This window comes from Furipterus horrens, unplaced genomic scaffold (genome assembly GCF_987537825.1).
Source record: "Furipterus horrens unplaced genomic scaffold, mFurHor1.1.pri manual_scaffold_4, whole genome shotgun sequence".
NCBI classification, from domain to species: Eukaryota; Metazoa; Chordata; class Mammalia; order Chiroptera; family Furipteridae; genus Furipterus; species Furipterus horrens.
This window is the reverse complement of record NW_028327174.1, coordinates 87,364,633-87,381,169: the sequence shown is the minus strand read 5'-3', so window position 1 is coordinate 87,381,169 and position 16,537 is coordinate 87,364,633. Positions and strand designations below refer to the sequence as shown.

The 16,537-nt window shown below is 41.6% G+C and overlaps 1 protein-coding gene across 5 annotated transcripts in view; it reads left to right on the top strand.

Moving 5' to 3' along the window:
* Positions 1-16,537, top strand: part of FRY (FRY microtubule binding protein) — a 619,856-nt gene that overhangs the window by 454,690 nt on the left and 148,629 nt on the right. For all 5 annotated transcript variants that reach the window (XM_090273729.1, XM_090273727.1, XM_090273726.1 and 2 more), the window contains 4 exons: positions 10,023-10,279; positions 12,764-12,910; positions 14,038-14,206; positions 15,556-15,646. In XM_090273729.1, coding sequence (XP_090129855.1) covers positions 10,023-10,279; positions 12,764-12,910; positions 14,038-14,206; positions 15,556-15,646 — 664 coding nt within the window. The remainder of the gene's footprint in view (positions 1-10,022; positions 10,280-12,763; positions 12,911-14,037; positions 14,207-15,555; positions 15,647-16,537) is intronic.

The window sequence follows — 16,537 nt, the reverse complement described above, 5'->3', positions numbered from 1 at the left end:
GATCTATTTAAAATCTACTACATTGAAAAACCTCTTCATCTATCTGAGATAGTGTTAGCCACATCCTCGCATTGTGGCTGATAGTGGGGGGATTCAATTACATCCTTTTTGATAAATTAATTTTCTCCTTGGAAAACTAAATTTTATTTTTATTTACTTCAACCAAGGGTTGAATGCCACCTCTATGCCAGACACTGTCCTGGGATTCTCAGAATACAATGGTAAATAAAACAGTCTCTCCCATCAAAGGTTCATCATGGTTTAGTAATGAAGTAGGATATGCAATTGCATGATTAGGATGCAGTGCAGGAAGTGCAATAAAAAAGCACATTCTGTTAGGATAGGAAGGACTAGTCAATCATTGGGCCAGGAATATCAGAAAAGACTTCCAAGAGAAGAGGATGCCTGAGCTGCAGTTGGAAGGAAGAGGAGAAATTTGCAAAGCCAACAAGTAGTTGACATTACAGTTGGCAAGTAGGTAAGCACTGCAGACCAAAGCAATAACATATGCATTGGCTGAGAGGTGTCAACTAGCAGGTTGCATTTGAAAGATTATATAGTGGTCAGTTTGGCTAACATAATATATACAGGGGCAGGGAAAAGTCATGGACAGAGAGGCAGGAGTCAAATGTTAGAAGGCCTTGTGTTGCTTCCTACAGAGTTTGGAAGCCAGTGATCTTCGTGTCCTGCTTGAAACCCCTCAGAGCCCTGTGAACAGGGAAGGCATCCAGGCAAGGTGCTTGGGTTTTGAAAGCCACTGATCAGATTCAAACAAGGAGAGTACGGGACCGAGCAGAAGGCATTTTAGAACGATGGGCTGCAGTGTGGAGGGTGCATTAAGATCTAGAGACAGGAGACCAGTTGAGAAATGACGATAGTCATCCAAAGCGGAAGTCATGAAGGCCAGAACTAAGACAACCCAGAGTTAGTGGAGAGGAGAGAGCAGGGTAAAGAGCTCCTGGGTGGAGTGCACAGAAGAGAATGCCTGTGTGAATCTTGGAGGCCAGTGGAGATGGCCCCATGGTGAGAGCCGTTCAGCGAGAAGAGGAGGTTTAGGGTGTGGCAGGGAGCATGAGCTCATCTTGGGATACTGAGTGTAGGCTTCTGTATAAACACACCAGGGTCAAGGGGAGGCTGGCACTAGCAACTCATGGAGGAATAGAAGGGTTTAGAACCTAGTAGAAAGATGAGATATTGAATGGAGAGAGCCTAGGGTGAGAGAAAGAACCTGGACACCAAACTTCCAAGCACTAAGCCAAGGAGCGGTGAGGGAGCAGAGGGCATGGAGGCATGTTCAGAGGGGGCACCTAGACTGACCAGCTAGGTGAGCTAATGGGAACCTCAAAAAAAAAGGATTCAGGAGAAGGGAGCAAGCAGTCCACAGCCTCAAATGGAATAGAAAGGTCCTAGAAGATAAGGTCTAAAATTACCCCCTGGGTACTCAATTCGTTGGTAATTGTCAGTAGTTTCTATGGAGACATAACAGGAGAAAAAGAAGGAAAGAGGGAGGATGTGGCCACAAGGGGGTGCAGAATCAGAGGATGAGTGAGGTTTCCTTTGAGCAAGTTTATTGGCTGAGAGGGAGAAGCTAGTAGAGGGGAGAGTCTGGCAGTTGGGGAGAGAGGAAATAAATAATATGGCAAGTTTAATAAGAAAAGAAGCTCAGCTGATGAGTTGCAAGCAAGTTTTCTTCAAGAATTGAATTTTGGCTATTTTCATTTATGAGGAATAAATTTTTTAAAATAACGTAAAAAAATAAAGCAGTTACAATAGATCTCTAGGTCTTGTTTTTACTGCTTTTACTATTAAAAACCCCATGGTGACATTTTTATTGCCTATAATTTCAAATGACTTAATTCCTTGTGGGTAGCCAGAAGAGCTGAAAAATGTATATAGCAGTCCACTGACATTGTCTCACATTTTATTTACCTTGTTTGTGGAGAGGCGAAGCAGCGGACGGGGTCATGTCTGTGGCGTTCTTTTCTTCATCTTTCAAAAACACCTCTACAATCCAGGCCCTGGTCGAGGTGTTTGAGGTACCTCAGGCAGACTCCCCACCCTCTCAGGTCTTCTGATAGACAAGTTGCAACAAACATCATAAACAAGCAAATTATGTGATATATTGGAAGGTGATTCTTGCTATAAGAAGTCTATAGACCTGTCAGAGCAGGGGAATGTTACCTGTCCGCGCCAACTCCTGCCAGCATGGGGGAATGCCCCCACCTATCAGTGTAGGGGAACACCCCCCAACCTATGCACCAGCACAGGGGAACACCCCCGACGCTCATGCCCACACACAGCCCCGGCCCACCTGCCGGCTGGTGGGAAAAACTGCACTTCCCACACTCGACCTGGGCTGCAGCCAAAAGAAGGTGAAATGAACTAGAGGAGCTTTGGAAAATTTTGAACGGTGGTTCTGGAGAAAAAATTGGGTGAGCAGCAGACCAGATCCCAGGGCACTCAACCTTAGTGCTACGGGAGAAATCTCATAAGCAGACTACTCGCCTCCAAGAGACATCAGATAGAGGAAGCTCAACAACTGTCAGATGTGGGCAGAGTGACTCTCAGTAAGCTAATTTAAGGGAAGGACCCAACAAAGAGCAACACAACAAACAAAACCAAAATACTACTAGAGTCCAAATAAAAGGCATAAAGGGCATTCCAAGAGCATTAAGGAGATCAAGGAGTCTACACCACTGAATCACACAGATTCTGACTATAGAACATCACACAACAAACGCAGAAAATGAAAGCAGATCAAACTAAGAAGCAGAGGTGGGCAAGACCAGCCACCCAAAATGGGGAGGTGAAATAACACCCCACCAAACAAGAACAACACCCAACCAAAAGGAAAGGAGGAATTCCCAGAAGGAGGCGTGGGTGAAATCGAGACAAGCAAACTATCAGACATGGAATTCAAAACAACAGTAGTGAGGAAGCTCAATGAACTCAGCAAACTCAAAGAAAACTACAACGAACTCAAGGGGAACTACAAAGAGCTCCAGGAGAGCTACAAAGAACTCCAGGAGAGCTAAAAGGAAATTACTGAGAACTACATCAGCATAAAAAAGGACATAGAAATTATCAATAAGAACCAGAAAGAAATGAAGAATACAATTTCTGAACTGAAGAACAGAGTAGAAGCAATCAAAAGCAAGCTAAACAAAGTAGAGGATTGGATCAGTGAGTTAGAGGACAATATAGAAAAAAATTCCCAGACAATGCAACAAAATGAAAAAAGTCTGAAAGACAATGAGGAGGGTTTAAGAGAACTGCAGGACAACATGAAATGAAACAATATCCATGTCATAGGGATACAAGAAGGAAAAGAAAAGGAGCAAGGGATAGAAAACGTGGTCGAAAGTATTGACATAAAATTTTCATGACTTGATGAGAGAAAAAGTCACATAAGTCCAGAAAGCACAGAAGGTCCCCATGAAGATGAACCCAAAAAGGCCCACTCCAAGGCACATCATAATTAAATGGGTTATATTCAAAGACAAAGCGAGAATCCTAAAAGCAGCAAGAGAAAAACAGCAAATAACATACAAGGGAGCTCTGATAAGACTATCAACTGATTTCTCAACAAAAACACTACAAGCCAGAAGGGAATGGCAAAAAATATTTCAAGCAATGAAAAACAAAGCCCTACAATCAAGACTATTTTACTCAGTAAGGCTCTCTTTCAAAATGGAAGATGAAATAAGGAGATTCCCAGACAAAAGAAGACTAAAATTAGAATACATCTCCACCAAACCAGCATTGCAAGAGATACTAAAGGGAATGTTTTAAGAAAAAGAAGAAAAGAGAGAGGGAGAGGAACACAGGGACAAAGGGAAATGAATAAATACCTGTCATTAATAGCCTTAAAGGTAAATAGATTAAATGCTCCAATCAAAAGACATAGGGTAGCAGAATGGGTACAAAAACATGACCCACATATATGCTGTCTACAAGAGATCCACCTCAGAACGAAAGATCTACACAGACTGAAAGTGAAGGGTTGGAAAAAAGTATTCCAAGCAAAAGGACATGAAAAAAAGCTGGGGTAGTAATACTTATATCAGACAAAATAGATTTCACAGCAAAGGCTGTAAAAAAAAAAAAAACAAAGAAGGACATTTAATAATACTTAAGGGAACAATCCATCAAGAAGATATAACCCTGGTAAAAATATATGCACCCAACATAGGAACACCCAGATACATAAGGAAAATCTTGGAAGACTGCAAGAAGGATATCAACAGCAACATGACCATAGTAGGGGACTTTAACACCCCATTTTCAACAATGGACAGATCTTCGAAACAAAGAAATAGCAAAGATATTGAGGCATTGAACAACACTCTAGATCAAATGGACTTGGTTGACATATATAGAACTTTTCACCCCAAAGAAGCAAAATATACATTCTTTTCAAGTGCACATGGATCATTTTCAAAGATAGACCATATGGTAGGACACAAAACAAGCCTCAACAAATTCAAGAAAATTGAAATTATATAAAGCATATTCTCAGATCACAATGCCTTGAAATTGGAAATCAACCTCAAGGAAAAAACTTAAAAACACCCAAACTCCTGGAGAATAAATACCATGCTATTCAATAATAAATGGGTTAACAATGACATCAAAGAAGAAATCAAGAAGTTTCTAGAAACAAACGATAATGAACACACAACAGCCCAAGACCTATGGGACACAGCAAAAGCAGCCCTGAGAGGAAAGTTCATAGCAATACAAGCCTACCTGAAAAGTATAGAAGAATCGCAAATAAAAAATCTAACCCTACAGCTACAAGAACTAGAAGAACAAAAAATAAATCCTAGAGCAAGTAGAAGGAAAGAAATCATTAAGATCAGAGCAGAATTAAATGACATAGAAACTAAACAAAGAATTCAAAAGATCAACAAAACTAGGAGCTGATTTTTTGAAAGGATAAACAAAATTAACAAGCCTTTAGCCAGGCTCATCAAGGAAAAAGAGAGAGGACCCGAATAAACAAAATTAAAAACCAAAGAGAAAAAATCACAACCGATATCACAGAAATACAAAGGATTGTAAGAAATTACTACAAACAACTGTACAGCAAAAAACTTGACAACCTAGATGAAATGGAAAAATTTTCTAGAAACATATAATCTCCAAAACTGAATCAAGAAGAAGCAGAAAGCCTGAGCAGACCAATAACAAAGAGTGAAATTGAAGCAGTAATCAAAAAGCTCCCGGCACACAAAAGCCCTGGACCAGATGGCTTCACAGGCGAATTTTACAAAACATTTAGTGAAGAACTAATGCCTACTCTTCTCAAACTATTTCAGAAAATCCAAGAAGAGGGAAGACTCCCAAGCTCTTTTCTATGAAGCCAGTTTCACCCTAATTCCAAAACCAGATCAAGACACAACAGATAAAAAAAACTACAGGACTATTGCTGATGAACATAGATGCTAAAATCCTCAATAAAATATTGACAAACCGAATCCAGCAACACATTTAAAAGATGGTAAACCACGATCAAGTGGGACTCGTCCCAGGGATGCAAGGATGGTTTAATATTTGCAAATCACATGATCATATCAATAGCTGTTGAGAAAGCATTTGATAAAGTACAACACCCATTTATGATGAAAACACTCAGCAAAATGGGAATAGAGGGAGCATACCTCAACATAATAAAGTTCATATACGAGAAACCTGAAGCCAACATTATACTCAATGGACAAAAACTGAAAGCATTCCCGAGATCAGGAACAATACAAGGATGTCCACTCTCTCCACTCCTGTTCAACGTAGTCTTGGAAGTTCTAGCCACAGCAATCAGATGAGAAAAAGAAATAAAAGGCATCAAAATTGGAAAAAAGGAAGTAAAACTCATTATTTGCAGACAACATGATAGTGTACATAGAAAACCCTATAGACTCCATTAAAAAACTACTCAACATAATAAGTGAATTTGGCAAAATAACAGGGTACAAAGTCAATTGTTCAGAACTCAAAAGACATTTCTGTACACCAACAATAAACTATCAGAGATAGAAACTAGAAAAAAATACCATTTACTATAGCAACAAGAAAAATAAAGTAGCTAGGAATAAACTTAACCAAAGAGATATAAGACCTGTACTCAGAAAACTACATAATACTGAAGAAAGAAATTAAAGAAGATACAAGTAAACAGAAGCATATACCATGTTCATGGGTGGGAAGAATTAACATCATCAAAACATTCACACTACCAAAAGGAATCTATAGATTCAATGCAATCCCTATTAAAACACCAGTGACATATTTCACAGGCCTAGAACAAATACTTCAAAAATTTATATGGAACCAAAAAAGACCCCAGATAGCCACAGCCATCTTGAGACAGAAGAACACAGTAAGAGGAATAACAATACCTGACATCAAACTATACTACAAAGCCACTATAATCAAAACAGCCTGGTACTGTCATGAAAACAGACATATAGATTAATGGAACAGAATAGAGAGCCCAGAAATAAACCCCAGTCTATATGGTCAACTAATATTTGACAAAGTGGGAAGGAACATAAAATGGAGTGAAAAGAGCCTCTTCAACAAATGGTGCTGGGAGAACTGGACAGGGACGTGCAAAAAAATGAAACTAGACCACCAACTTACATCACACACATGAATAAACTCAAGATGGATCAAAGACTTAAATGTACACCGTGACACCATAAAAGTCCTAGAGGAAAACATAGACAGGAAAATGTCATATATCCCACACAGCAATATTTTCACCAATACATCTCCTAAGGCAAGGGAAATAAAGGCAAGAATAAATAAATGGAACTATATCAAACTAAAGAGTTTCTACTCAGCAGAAGAAAACATCAGCAAGATGAAAAGGAAACCAACCATATGGGAAAACATATTTGCCAATGATACCTCAAACATGGGATTGATCTTCAAAATACATAAAGAACTTACACATCTCAACACCAAGAAGACAGACAACCCAATGAGAAAATGGACAAAGGGCCTTATCCAAGGAGGACATACAGAGGGTCCATAGGCATATGAAAGAATGCTCAACATCACTAGACATCAGAGAGATGCCAATGAAAACCACGATAAGATACCACTTCACACCAGTCAGAATGGCCATCATCAACAAATCGACAACAAGTGCTGGCGAGAATGTGGAGAAATGGGAACCCTAGTGCACTCTTGGTGGGAATGCAGACTGGTGCAACCACTGTGGGAAAAAGTATAGAATTTCCTCAAAAAACTAAAAATGGAACTGCGTTTTGAACCGATTCTACTGCTAGGATTTTACCTGAAGAATCCTGAAACCCCAATTCAAAGAACCTATGCACCCCTATGTTCATAGCAGCACTATTTACGATAGCCTAGTGCTGGAAACAGCCTAAGTGCCCATCTGTGCATGAGTGGACAAAAATCTGTGGTACATTTACACAATGGAATATTATGCAGGAGAAAGAAAAGAGGAACTCCTGCCATTTGCAATAACATGGATGGAATTAGAATTATGCTTAGCGAAATAAGCCAGGCAATGAAAGAAAAATACCATTTGATATCACCTAATACAGGAGACTAATGAACAACACACACAAATGAGCAAAATTGAACCAGAAGCATGTAAACAAGGAACAGAGTAACGATTACCAGCGGAGAGGGGGGAAGGAGAGAAGTGGGGTAAGTAGGGAAGGATTTAGTAAAGGAACTAGTATAAATAACCCATGGACATGTATAAGTTGGGGCTTGACTGTGGTAGAAGGATGGGCTTGGTGAGTGGGGAGCAGTTGGGGGAAAAGTGGGACATCTGGAATAGAAAAACAATATAAATAAATGAATGAATAAATAAATAAATAAATAAAGTCTATAGACTTTCATACCACAATTAAAAGATGACAGGCATTCTTAATAGTGATTGTCATTGTGATTCAAAGTTTTATTCCTTCTAAAGTTACAATCCTCCAGTGGAGGTTAAGCATTCTTTTGCTGTAAAAGTCCCCTGAATTTTGTAACCAGAAGTCCTTTTTCCTCATGGAACCCCCAAAGCACTCTGTGCCTCTGTGTGTCACTTGTCACCCCAGAGTAATCTGTCAACATAACTGGTGTCAGGGCCTCCTGCTCAGGGCTGGGTCCAAGGTTTCCATCTGCTCTCCACCCAGTGCAGGGCCGTGCTCCTAGAAAAGGCCCTTGTGTTGGAATGAATGACTGTTTTGATTTTACAAGAATCTGAACATGGCATCATAAAAGTCCATAACACCAGTCATCGCATCTGTAAGGTTTAGAAATTAGGTATTGAATAAATTTTGATTTTTTGATCCATATGAAAGCTAACAGCTTAATGTAGTCTGATTATACTCTTGTTCTTCAGAGAAGGAAAACTCTGACTCCAAAAAACCTCCGCTGCCTTGCGGCATACCTCTTCAGGGGAAAGGCTAAGGGAGTAAACCCTGACAGAAAATCCGGAGCCGGAGTCCCTAAGGCGGTTTGACGTTGTAGTCAACACCGGCAACTCCTGCGGCGCACCTGAACCCAAGCTGTATCGACTCCGTCTTTCCCTTGGACCCTTCAGCTGCGAAGAGAGGGGGGGTCTGCTGCATGGGCAACAGCAGACCCTCCATATCACCCTGCCCAGGCTCTGTAGCTTCAACTTCACTGGAGAGGACACTCCAGCGTCATCGTAAGATGTCGATTCAACACGGGAGGAGACAGATACCGTGTCACTCCCGAGTCGGACTGCACAGCCATTCTCGGCGGTGCAGATAGACTCTTAAGAAGCTACACCATCGTCTCTCGAGACGGACGGCTGCCGACGACGACGACTCTTGTTCTTCAAAGTAAAAAGTTATAATTGTGATTTTAGGAAAAGGTCCAAATCAGTTAAAGCTACAGTGTCAAGGATCCAGTGGGTTTTCTTGGTGTAATTCCTGTTGTCTCTGCTTTCTATTGCTTAGCAGCCATGAGCTCCCTAAGTAAGATTCCCTCCCATGCTGGATAATAAGTGCCTGAATAAAACTCTACGTATTTAATCAGACTATAAGAGTATACATATTTAATCAGACCACTTTTTCATCTCCCTTAGGAAGAGAGTGTTTGTTTTCTAGATGGTAAAAATCAAAGGTTATGTTAGAACTTGCAGTACATACAAAAGCTGTACTTCTATTTCTATAGAAAGCTTTTTTAGGTTATGAAATTAAAATGCTGCTAATTGTGAATTCATGTGAAAGTGCTATCAGAGAAAAGTGGTGGAGAAATGACTGGGCTGGCCACAGTTTTGCACTTTGATTCATTCATATCATGAAACAGAACACAGCATTGAGCACGCACCTTCCACACAGTTGGCAGTTTTCAAGTGGACCCCAGGAACAGGAGTATGCACTGGGTTGGTTCTTTCTGGAGGCTCACATCCTACTTTGTAACAGCTAATAGTGCATGGACGATGCTCTGGATGATATTGGTTCAGTGGAAAGACAGCCACTGTTCTAATAGTCCTAACCACTGTTTAGAGCCAGCAAAATGACAGGCACCATGCTGAGCATATTCTTTACATTATGATTCTGTCTTTAATCCTCACAATAGCTCAGTGTGTTACCCTAGTGACCCCATTTGACATATGGGGAAACTGAGGAACAGAGAAGTTAAGTAACCCAGTGTATCATGCAGCTAGCATGTGAAGAAACTGTATCTAATCATGTCCTTCTATCTAAGTTCCTTGTTCTGTCCACTCTAATGTGCCTCTTCTATCAGCAGTGGATTTGAACTCAAGAGGCCTCCCCTTCACTCCACTCTCACCATGCCCTGCTATTTCCACCCCGTTTTCTCACTTTTTTCCAAAGGGCACCAGATGTGAAGGGAGAGGCTAGAGGACAAGCCTTGGTTTTAAGATTTCATGGCCTTGGGGAGCTGCTGTGTATGCAGATGCTTTATAAACTGAAGGCCCTGTGCTACTGTCAGTGCTGTTAATGTTTTAGTTTATTTTGATGCCATAATACATGGCTTTCCATCACTGCCTTTCTCTCTAGAGGTCAGCCAGAGGTTCCCCACCACACACCCAAATGGGCGTCAGATCATGCTTACTTACCTGCTGCCCTGGCTGCGCAACATCGAGCTGGTGGACAGCAGGCTCCTCCTCCCAGGGTCGAGCCCCAGTAGCCCGGAGGATGACAGCAAGGACCAGGGAGGAGAAGTGACTGCTTTTCATGGGCTGAAAGGGAATGGCTGGGGCTCCCCAGAAGCTACATCTCTGGTTCTGAATAACCTCATGTACATGACGGCCAAGGTACTGTGTCTCCATAACGCAGCTCCATCGCCCCAGAAAATCTGGGTTCATCAGACCCCAGGCTGCAAACCCAGGCAGAGTGGCATTTATCATTAAAAACCAAGTGAATAGAGTATGAGTGATGGTGATGGCTTCACAACAGTGTGACTGTACTTAATGCCATCCAGCTGTCACTTAAAAATGGTTAAGGTGGTAAACTTTATGTTACATGTATTTTACCACAATTTTTAAATTATAATAAAAACAAGAAGCCTAACATTTTTAATCACATGAGCAAGCATTGTGCATTACTAATTTGTGCATTATAAATTGCTAAACATGGCATCCTCCTGATGGATGGCCATGTTTCTTTTCCCTTCTTATGGTTTTCACAGGGCCATAACACTTAAAATGACTTATAATTGAATATTTTGCATCCCTGCATTTTCTCACATGTCTCCTGAGCCAGCGTTTCTTTTCTATTATTTTCATTTTTCTTTTTTTATGTTTTGTTGATTATGCTGTTACAGTTGTCCCAATTTCTTTTTCCTTTACTCCCCTCTACCCAGCAACCCCCTCCCCCTCCAGCAATCCCCACTCCTTGGTCCATGTCGATGGGTCATGCATATAAGCTCTTCTCTACCTCCCCCTGTCCCTTCTGCACCCTCCTACTATGCTTCTTAATTCCTGCATCATTTCCCTCCCTCTCCCCCCTTCCCCCTCCCAACTGACCTCCCCCCACCATGCTCCCCATACCTATGATTCTATTCCCACTCTGGTTGTCTGCTGAGTTTGCCTTTGTTTTCATTCTCTAGCTTCTGTTGTTGATAGTTGTGATAATGTTTTCATTTTAAAATTCACAGTTTTTATTTTCTTTTTCTTAAATAAGTCCCTTTAACATTTCATATAATAATGGCTTGATGATGATGAGCTACTTTAGCTTTACCTTGTCTGAGAAGCACTTTCTCTCTTGCCTTCCATTCTATATGATAGCTTTGCTGGATAGGGTAATCTGGGTTGTAGGTTCTTGCTTTTCATCACTGACTATTTCCTGCCAATCCTTTCTTGCCTGCAAAGTTTAGTTTGAGAAATCAGCTAATAGTCTTATAGGCACCCGTTTGTAGGTAATTCTCTTCTATCGCTGCTTTTAAGATTCTCTCTTTATCCTTAACCTTTGGCATTTTGATTATGAAGTATCTGGGTGTGGTCCTCCCTGGGTCTGGTGTGCTTGGGATTCTCTGTGCTTCCTGGACCCATATGTCCATTTCCTTCTCCAAATCAGGGAAGTTTTCCTTCATTATTTTCTCACATAACTTTTCAATTTCTTGCTCTCCCTCTTCACCTTCTGGCAACCCTATGATTCAGATGTTGGCACATTTAAAGGTATCTCAGAGGTTTCTAAGCCTCCCCTCATTTTTTTCAGTTCTCATTTGATCCTTCTATACTGGTTGACTGTTTATTTCTCCCTTACATTTCAATTTGTTTATTTGAACCCTGGTTTCTTTTTTCCTCCACTTGTTCCTCGTGGATTTTCCTTCATTTCACCCAGGATATCCTTCATTCTTTCCTTGTTCTGTTTAATCTTTTTCTGTCAAGTCTGTGAGCATCTTTATCACCAATGCCTTAAACCGTGCATCTGTTAGATTTTCCATCTCCTCATATGTTAGGTTTTCTTTATCTGCTCGTTGCTTAGTTGTGTCACTGTTACCTTGATGCCCCCCCTTCTGGGCCGTTCTTTGCTTTCTCCTCATCTTGACAGTTTTCTGTGTTTACCTCTGTGATTTGGGTAGGGTTGTCACACCTTTTACATTATAGAGGGCAGAGCCTTAGTGCTGGCGACTTGTTTCACTGCATTTTTGCCCTGTTTGTGGGGGAGGGGTCTGAGAGGGAAAAGTGCTGGTTGCTGCCACTTTTCCAGGCACTTCTCCCCCTTCCCATACTAAGCAAACTGCTTCCTTTTTGAGACTAGTAACTTCTTCCTCTGCCCCAACCCCCACTGGCTTTCACAGTCAGAAGCAATGAGGCTCTATTTTCCCTGGCGCTGGAACCACAAGCTACCCGGTCTGGTCTGGGGCTTGGATCGCTTCTCGGATTTAAGCTACATGACTATTTTTTTGCCTCAGCTATAGTCGCTGTACTGCTAGCTGCGCCACCAGCTGCGCCCACTAGCCATGCCCACCAGCCGTGCTGTCCGCCAAACACCACCCCCACAGCCGCTGCTCCACTCCTCCTTCTCTCTGTCCCAGGTCTGCCCCTCCTGCCTTCCTAGCTGATTATTTCTTCTTTATTTCTTTGCTGAACTTCCCTATAGTTTCGATTTTCTGGATTTTCTGGGTTCGTTTTTGTTGCGTGTGTGTGTGTGTGTGTGTTTTGTTTGTTTTTGTTTTTTTTTAAATTTTGAAGTGATTGTAAATTCCTTCTTAGTTGTGAGGAGATGCAGCATGTGTATTTACACCTACATTTTGGCCGGAAGTCTTGAGCCACTGTTTCTTTTGCTTGTTGCAGTATGGGGATGAAGTTCCTGGACCAGAAATGGAAAACGCTTGGAATGCGCTAGCCAACAACGAGAAGTGGAGCAACAACCTGAGGGTCACCCTGCAGTTCCTGATTAGCCTGTGTGGCGTCAGCAGTGACACACTTCTCCTGCCCTATGTAAGTGGTCCCCAGGCTCTTGGCGACATTATTCCTGTGATGGCTCCATCTGCAAATGCACGTCAGAATATGCTCGTAGCTCCAAGTAAAATAGAAACATCTAATATTGTCAGTCACGCTGATCTCCCATGAGCTCATCTACATGTTGCATAAAAGGTCCCTTCTGCCCCTGGAGACAAGCTGCCAAGTCCTAGGGACACTTCTGTCATCCCCTTGCCAAACCTTTGGACTGAGAAGCCTATGACTCAAGGGATGAATGTTTTTCTAACAGTTACTGAAACCTGGCCTCTAAAACATTAGACCCGTTATAAGAGAAACTAAGTAAAACATTATTTTTCATAAAAAATGTTTCATGTTTACACTTTGATGCTCTTAAAACAGAATAAAATGCAGAATACTAAGGTTTTTCTTTTCCAGTTTCATTGGTAGAAGAGAGAGCCAAGCAGAGAGAAATCTTTCTGAAATGCCCAGTATTTCCTGTTTGTCGTCAAAAGTGATATGATCACCAAAAATGACAGCATTTTAAGTTCTGACTCAGTTGGCATTTGTGTGTCATTGTTTCCTCAGAGGTCATGGGCCCACCTGGGGTTTTAAGTCACGCTAGCCTCATTGCAGCTTCCAGCACCTTGGGTTTGACTATAAAGGCTCCAATAACACAGAGCTTTACTCCAGAGTCATTTTTAAAATGTAAAATCATCCAAACAGCTAAAATTCAGTTGTTTCTAGGGAAGAAGAGACTAGCAGAGGACTGGATTCCTTTTTAAACAAAAATAGCTCATGCTTTTCCCCCAAGGTTTGTATAAATAAAATCCTTTCTCAAAAGAAGCCCTTAGATGACAAGTTTTTTACGTTTTGGTTGAATTCACAGGCCCCAAAAGTAACTTTTCATAAACTCAGCCACTGCAAGGACAAGGCCTTTGACACACGCTCCCATCAGAGGTGCATGTGTAGAAGGTGAATTTCTATCCAGACACCAGAATCAGCCGGGAGCAGGAAGCTGAGCTACCAGGGTGATAGCTCCTGGGATGGCACTGTGTGGAAAGGAGCGGAAACAATCTCTGCTGCCCACTGCCTGGCACTATTGTACAAGGCTCTGAAAAATGCCCTGTGTTCTGTTTCCTTCTCAGATTAAGAAGGTGGTGATATACCTGTGCCGGAACAACACCATCCAAACCATGGAGGAGCTGCTCTTTGAGCTGCAGCAGACAGAGCCAGTGAACCCTGTTGTCCAGCACTGCGACAACCCGCCCTTCTACCGCTTCGCCGCAAGCAGCAGAGCCACTGCAGCAGCCTCTGGTAAGCCGGTGCACAGCCCGTCAGGGTCCCTGACACTCCCTTGTGGAGAGCACTGAAAGGATGTGCATGTGTGTGTTGTTACTACTTCTGATTCTGGCGTATGCTTTCATTTAAGACGTGGCTTAAATTGCAACAGCACAGATGGACCTAGAGAGCATTATGCTGTGTACAATAAGTCAGACAGCAACAGATACCACATGATTTTACTTGTATGTGAAATCTAAAAACAAGCAAAATAACAAACTGATGGTTGCCAGAGGGGAGGAGGGGCTGGGTGGAAAAGGTGAAAGGATTAAGTACAAATTGACAGTTTTAAAATAGTCACAGGGATGTAAAGTACAACATAGGGAATATAGTCAATAATATAATAACTGTGTATGTTGTCAAGTGGGTACTAGACTTATGGGGTGATCACTTCATTAGACATCACTTCATAAGGCATATAAATGTCTAATCACTATGTTGTACTCCTGAAACTAACATGACATTGTATACCAACTGTAATTGAAAAATAACTTTGAAAAGAGAGAGATGGCTTAAGAATAGCTGAGACTCTTAAGGGCATTGTTGGGTTAGTGAAATGATTTTATAAGGATAACCAACCGTCAGTGGCCTAAGTACTCACATGCCCAGAGCGTTGTACTTTAGGCTGGACACTGAAGTCACTTGGGAGTCTCAGTTCTGCCCCTTCCTTCTTATGTCTGCAGGATTCCCTTGGTGAATATTCTCTCAGGATTGACTAAAATACCCCCAACAATATTATCACTTTCAATAAATTGGCCTTTCAGCAACATTTTATAAAATATATGCCATCCTCCTCAAATTCTCTGAAGCCAGCTTCGGTTTGGTCTATCTGATATCATGACTGCCTTCAAACCTCTCCCTGCCCTAGTCTTTGACACCCTCTGTTTGCTCCACTCTCTGCTGCCAGAGTAACATTCCTGCATCAGATAAGCAGTAGCCTAGTGGGCAGGAGCTCTAGGAACTTGAACCAGCTTTACTAACATTAGTTCAGTAACTCCTGGATCCAGAAATGCTAAAGCAGCTCACAGCAGGGAGACACCACTGCAAATAATCTTATTACCTGAGAAAGGGTTTCAGGAAGGTTATAGCCTCAGTTTATAGGAGAGTTCAGGAATTAGGTTTCATCAGAACAGATGCCTGGGATTCTCCCATTTCAGTGGTGTGGGAAGTGGTTTGGAGTTTGTTTAGAATGCCTGAGATTGTGCAGAAGATAGAAGGCATCCTTAAAACATGAGATTTCACAGGAAATCCTTTCCTGGAATACTTCAGACTTGAGCTTGACCCCTCCATATGCATTTTTTTCTAAGTGTCCTCCTAATCCACAGGAACCACCTCCAGCAGCAATACTGTGGTTGCTGGCCAGGACAGTTTCCCAGATGCTGAAGAGGGCAAGATCTTGAAAGAATCTGATGAGAGGTTGGTGTACAAAGTGGCTTAATATCCAGTTTAACTTTAAGCAGTAATCTGTACAGAGGCAGCAATAAAAAATTGTAAACTACATAAATTTCACATCCACACACACATATAAATCCTTCCTTGTTCTTAGAAACACAGACTGACTTGCTAACTCTTCTCTGTGTATCCCTGAAGATAACGACTTCTTCCTGAGCAGAACCAGGGAAGAGAAAGATTAGAAGATGTTTTCCGGTGGCTGAGTCCCACTCATCTTAGGGCCAAACAAATCCACCAGGTGTCCAGCTAGTGAGAAAAGAGCATCTTGAATCAGAGGGCATTTCCATGTGAAATTTTCAAATCTGAGTGTTGAATAATTTCTTAGAGACAAAATAATTTTCTTGCATTGAATTCTATGAATCATTGTTCTTATTTTACCTTAACTTTGTCACATCTTGGTTAACCTGTTTTTCTCTGCTCAACTAAGTCTCAGTCCCCTTCCCATAGGCTCTTTGATGATGATAATATTTCTTTTGCCCATGTCTCTGCCTTCAATTTTCCAGGACCTACTCAGAAATAAATAAAATCTGGATCAATGTTTCCTAGTTAATTGTGAAGAGCAGAGATGCAACCAAAAGAAATCAATAGGACTCAAATTAAAAAATAAAATTTAGGATGATTCCATGGTGTTGAAAACTCCTTAGGCTGAGCATTTTCTAGTAAAAAGGAATGGGAAGCCCTTTCACTTAAGAAATGAATAAAAAGGCCCTGGCTAGGGTGGCTCAGTGGATTGAATGCTGGCCTGTGGACCAAAGAGTCACTGGTTTGATTCCCAGTCAGAACACATGCCTGAGTTGCAGGTCAGGTCCCCAGTTGGAGACATGTGAGAGGCAAACACACATTGATGTTTCTCTC